The following is a 5,000-nucleotide window of genomic DNA, read 5'->3' on the forward strand; positions in this document are numbered from 1 at the left end:
ACAGATCAATATCATGGAAAACTATTGCATAGTCTGAATGGTTTGATTAATATAAGTGACAAGGGCCTTTAGTGTAGGTCACTAGATGCTATTTGGTGGCACTACCGCTGGCTTGGTGAAACCACAGATATATGTAGCTGCAGACATTGGGATGGCCAATGGTGGTAGCCTCCGTAAGAGACACAGATATATCTGCAGACATTGGGATGGCCCAAGCTGAACCACGGTGGTAGCCTCCGTAAGAAGCCTTGACAGCTGTAATAGTTGTAGGGAAACTACTTCCTGCTTACTGTAGACTTCCCAGACTATTAACCGCACAATTAATAATCTGCAATACAGTATTTTATGTCATTTTCGTGAATAGGATGCTGCCCAGTATTAACCGCAGGGCTGCAGAAGTTTTGCCAAATCAATGTATAAACCGCGGTTAATAGTCAGGAAGGGTATAGTAGTATACTCAAGGTTTTTCTATTAGATTTCACCTTCAATCAACAATGTTGTGTCAGGAAGTGATTCATTTCCACCAATTTTCATTACATTTAATATTTGTATGGTATATAAGTAATAATTCATTTTTTTACTCACTGCTAGTCAAAAACTATTCACAGTAAAAATTGTGTGTGTGTGTCACGTCAGAGCGTGAACCTGCACCTCCCACGCCCCTTTCAAACTCTACTCACCTGCACGGCTTCCTCAATCACTGGAGTACTGATGGCCAGCACCTGTCACTCCAGCATACACACCCCTCACTCCCCTCACTCGGTGTCTGGCCTCGTATTACTTTGCCAGTAGGGGTGTGAATCTCTCGTGAAAAAGACGATCCGATTCAGATCTCGATACATGGGCACGATACGCTGGCTCATGCTATGCAGGCTTTTGACCAAATGACAGGCTGTCCTGTTTCGTGTCCTGTTAGTCAAACTCAAGTCTGTCATCGTGTCCTGTTTGTCTGCTGGCTGTCCATTTACAATAAAACCTGTTTGTATCACACTCCATCTCTGAGTCCTGGGAGTTCCGTGACAGTGTGTGTTCGTGAGAGAGAGGGAAAGTACCGGTATGTGAGAGAGATAAAGACGAGACGATTTAGCGAGCTGAATAATGATCTCATCAGTGGAACTAGAAAGGCACCTGGAGCGGTGCATCAACTCAATTGGAACATTGACTGATTCATATTTTGATAGCAGAGTGTGTGTGTGTTGTGTGCCTGTGTGTGTGTGTGTGTGTGTGTGTGTGTGTGTGTGTGTGTGTGTTGTGTGCCTATGTGTGTGTGTGTGTGTGTGTGTGTTGTGTGCCTATGTGTGTGTGTGTGTGTGTGTGTGTGTGTGTGTGTTGTGTGCCTATGTGTGTGTGTGTGTGTGTGTGTGTGTGTGTGTTGTGTGCCTATGTGTGTGTGTGTGTGTGTGTGTGTGTGTGTGTTGTGTGCCTATGTGTGTGTGTGTGTGTGTGTGTGTGTGTGTGTGTGTGTGTGTTGTGTGCCTGTGTGTGCCAGACCGTCAGTGGGTCGTTGGTGTTAGAGAATTACTGCCCTTTGCCTTGTTAGATGACAAAGATGACTATTGCTCATCCAACAGGCGGTAGGAGAGTGAACCTTTCTTTCATGCAGCCATGGAATCGTGCAGGTTATGGTACACAGGCTGAATGCTGCACAGGTTATGGTACACAGGCTGAATGCTGCACAGGTTATGGTACACAGGCTGAATGCTGCACAGGTTATGGTACACAGGCTGAATGCTGCACAGGTTATGGTACGCAGGCTGAATGCTGCACAGGTTATGGTACACAGGCTGAATGCTGCACAGGTTATGGTACACAGGCCGAATGCTGCACAGGTTATGGTACACAGGCCGAATGCTGCACAGGTTATGGTACGCAGGCTGAATGCTGCACAGGTTATGGTACGCAGGCTGAATGCTGCACAGGTTATGGTACACAGGCTGACACAATCACATTCACATTTTCTTGCAGAAATGCATCTGTAGTTTATAGTCTTGGCATGGCGTAGGGTTCTGAGGAGGGAAAACAAATGAATAAGTTCTTAATGCCATGTACGAGCACATGTGTGTGTGTGTGTGTGTGTGTGTGTGTGTGTGTGTGTGTGTGTGTGTGTGTGTGTGTGTGTACGAGCACATAAGGGATTTCTACAGGTTTGACATTGTTCTGGCAGTCTAGAGAGAGGCATGACGGAAACGGATGTGGTGACTTTCTCAGCAGAAAAGGTGTCGCTATAGTGGTACAGGAGACTTACTGGAAATGGACATTGAGGAAATAACCACCTTATCAATCCAGAATAGTTTGGCTGGATAAAAATCACAATGTCCCCTATGAGTGTGAAATTGAACCAAGTGTGTGGTGGTGAGAGATGTGAGGAGTATGAGGAAATAGAACAGAAAAGACTACAGGAGTGGAGTGGCCTGGCCTGATCAAACACTTCTCACCCAGGACGTTTGGCAAGGAACTACTGGATGTACAGGAAGGAATGTGTAATTAGTGTAGCTAGCGTGAGTCAGGTTTTTTCTCCAGGAAGAAAGCTGTCACACCCTTAACAGAGAAAGGAACAGCTTAGAGGCAGAGTATGAGCCATCTATTATTGCCCCATCTGTAAAAAAAAAAAGATGTGAGATCTTTGGAAGCTCTGATTCTGACTCCCCTCAAGTGACTCTGCAGTTAATGCATTAGCACACACAAAAATACTATAACATGTATTTTAGATCAAATGTATTTATTGTCTGTGTATTACTCTGTTTGTTGTTCTTGTGAATGCAGAGCTGTTTGTGCTGTGGCAGAAGATCAACATCATTTTCTCTCACCATGCACTGTACCGTGACAGGACGCACTGTGCCGTGACGGGACTGTACCGTGACAGGACTGGCAGGATTTCAATGAATTTAAAAAAAAAAATCTCCATGTTTTTTTCCTCTGTAGGTCACATCCTGGCCAGCATCCTCCTCTGAGACACCTGGAAACAAATCAGCAGTGGAGAAAAAGGGATCAGCAAAAGAGGTATCTGACCAGACCATCTAGTTGACCAGAACGTACTGAAACTGACCAAAAGAAGTAACTTGTTTGTGTTTTAACTCACCTTTTGTACCTCATCTAAACCCAGCCCACGTACTGACATGCACACACACACACACACACACACACACACACACACACACACACACACACACACACACACACACACACACACACACACACACAATCCTTACAGTCACAGGTCCACTGACTGCACACACACTCCTTACAGTCACAGGTCCACCTATTGTAGTCATTCATCTTATTGTTTCAGTTTATCAATCAAATGGGTGCACCCAGATGTCATGAGAGTTAACATGGTTGATATCCTCTGTAATTTAGCATTTTTACCCTACGGAATTACCTTTATGTCCCTGCAGATTAATATCGCCAACAAATGAATCAATTCCAGCCTGTCACATGTACCACTGCCTCTCAAAGCCATATGATATTCAGCAATCCCATATTATTATTTTTTACTGTGACTCATGCTGCGTGTCCAAGTTGAGTAAGGTCATGTTTTTTACATTATTTGGCTAATTCACTCACTCACTCATGAACACACACACACACACACACACACACACACACACACACACACACACACACACACGCACATATGCTTGCCAGGGTTTCCATTAGCTGGTAACTACCGGGTTTTGCCTTGTAAAATCCACTAAAAAATTATATATGTTCTAGATTGGGGGAAATGACGTACTAAATATGTGTTCTAGATTGGGGGAAATGGCTTCATGAATCTTATCGATCCATTCTGTTGTCTGCCAAGGACAAGAAGAAGAAGAAGAAGAAGGAGTCTGTGTTGGACCTGGTACAGGAGGCACCAGTGTACCGGACTCTGGGCTCGGCCCACGTGGACCTGCAGAACCTGGTCCTGGGTCAGGACAGTGTCTCCGTGCTGTGTGACCTGGGAGTGGTAGAGGCGACCTGGAAGACAGAGCCTCCGCAGGTGAGGTCGTGCAACAGCACCTCAGACCCTAATCAGTCTATCTCTCAGTGTCTGTCTGTCTGTCTGTCTGTCTGTCTGTCTGTCTGTCTGTCTGTCTCTCAGTGTCTGTCTGTCTCTCAGTGTCTGTCTCTCAGTGTCTGTCTGTCTGTCTGTCTCTCAGTGTCTGTCTGTCTCTCAGTGTCTGTCTCTCAGTGTCTATCTGTCTGTCTGTCTGTCTGTCTTTCAGTGTCTGTCTGTCTGTCTCTCAGTGTCTGTCTGTCTGTCTGTCTGTCTGTCTGTCTCTCAGTGTCTGTCTGTCTGTCTGTCTGTCTGTCTGTCTGTCTGTCTGTCTCTCAGTGTCTGTCTGTCTCTCAGTGTCTGTCTCTCAGTGTCTGTCTGTCTGTCTCTCAGTGTCTGTCTGTCTCTCAGTGTCTGTCTGTCTGTCTGTCTGTCTGTCTGTCTGCCTCTCAGTGTCAGTCTGTCTGTCTGTCTGTCTCTCAGTGTCTGTCTGTCTGTCTGTGTCTGTCTGTCTCTCAGTGTCTGTCTGTCTGTCTGTCTCTCAGTGTCTGTCTGTCTGTCTGTCTGTCTCTCAGTGTCTGTCTGTCTGTCTGTTTGTCTGTCTGTCTCTCAGTGTCTGTCTGTCTGTCTGTCTGTCTCTCAGTGTCTGTCTGTCTCTCAGTGTCTGTCTCTCAGTGTCTGTCTGTCTCTCAGTGTCTGTCTGTTTGTCTGTCTGTCTCTCAGTGTCTGTCTGTCTGTCTGTCTGTCTGTCTGTCTGTCTGTCTCTCAGTGTCTGTCTGTCTCTCAGTGTCTGTCTGTCTGTCTGTCTGTCTCTCAGTGTCTGTCTGTCTCTCAGTGTCTGTCTGTCTGTCTGTCTCTCAGTGTCTGTCTGTCTCTCTGTCTCTCAGTGTCTGTCTGTCTGTCTGTCTGTCTCTCAGTGTCTGTCTGTCTGTCTTTCAGTGTCTGTCTGTCTGTCTATCTCTCAGTGTCTGTCTGTCTGTCTCTCAGTGTCTGTCTGTCTGTCTGTCTGTCTCTCAGTGTC

The 5,000-nt window shown here is 45.9% G+C and overlaps 1 protein-coding gene across 1 annotated transcript in view; it reads left to right on the top strand.

The window, feature by feature from the left end:
- The window catches only part of LOC105894492 (leucine-rich repeat-containing protein 43), a 24,992-nt gene that overhangs the window by 17,102 nt on the left and 2,890 nt on the right, over nucleotides 1–5,000 (top strand). The window contains exons 9-10 of the mRNA XM_031571108.2: nucleotides 2,923–3,000; nucleotides 3,803–3,982. Of these exons, the coding sequence (XP_031426968.1) occupies nucleotides 2,923–3,000; nucleotides 3,803–3,982 (258 nt within the window). The remainder of the gene's footprint in view (nucleotides 1–2,922; nucleotides 3,001–3,802; nucleotides 3,983–5,000) is intronic.

This window comes from Clupea harengus, chromosome 7, assembly GCF_900700415.2.
Source record: "Clupea harengus chromosome 7, Ch_v2.0.2, whole genome shotgun sequence".
Taxonomy (NCBI): domain Eukaryota; kingdom Metazoa; phylum Chordata; class Actinopteri; order Clupeiformes; family Clupeidae; genus Clupea; species Clupea harengus.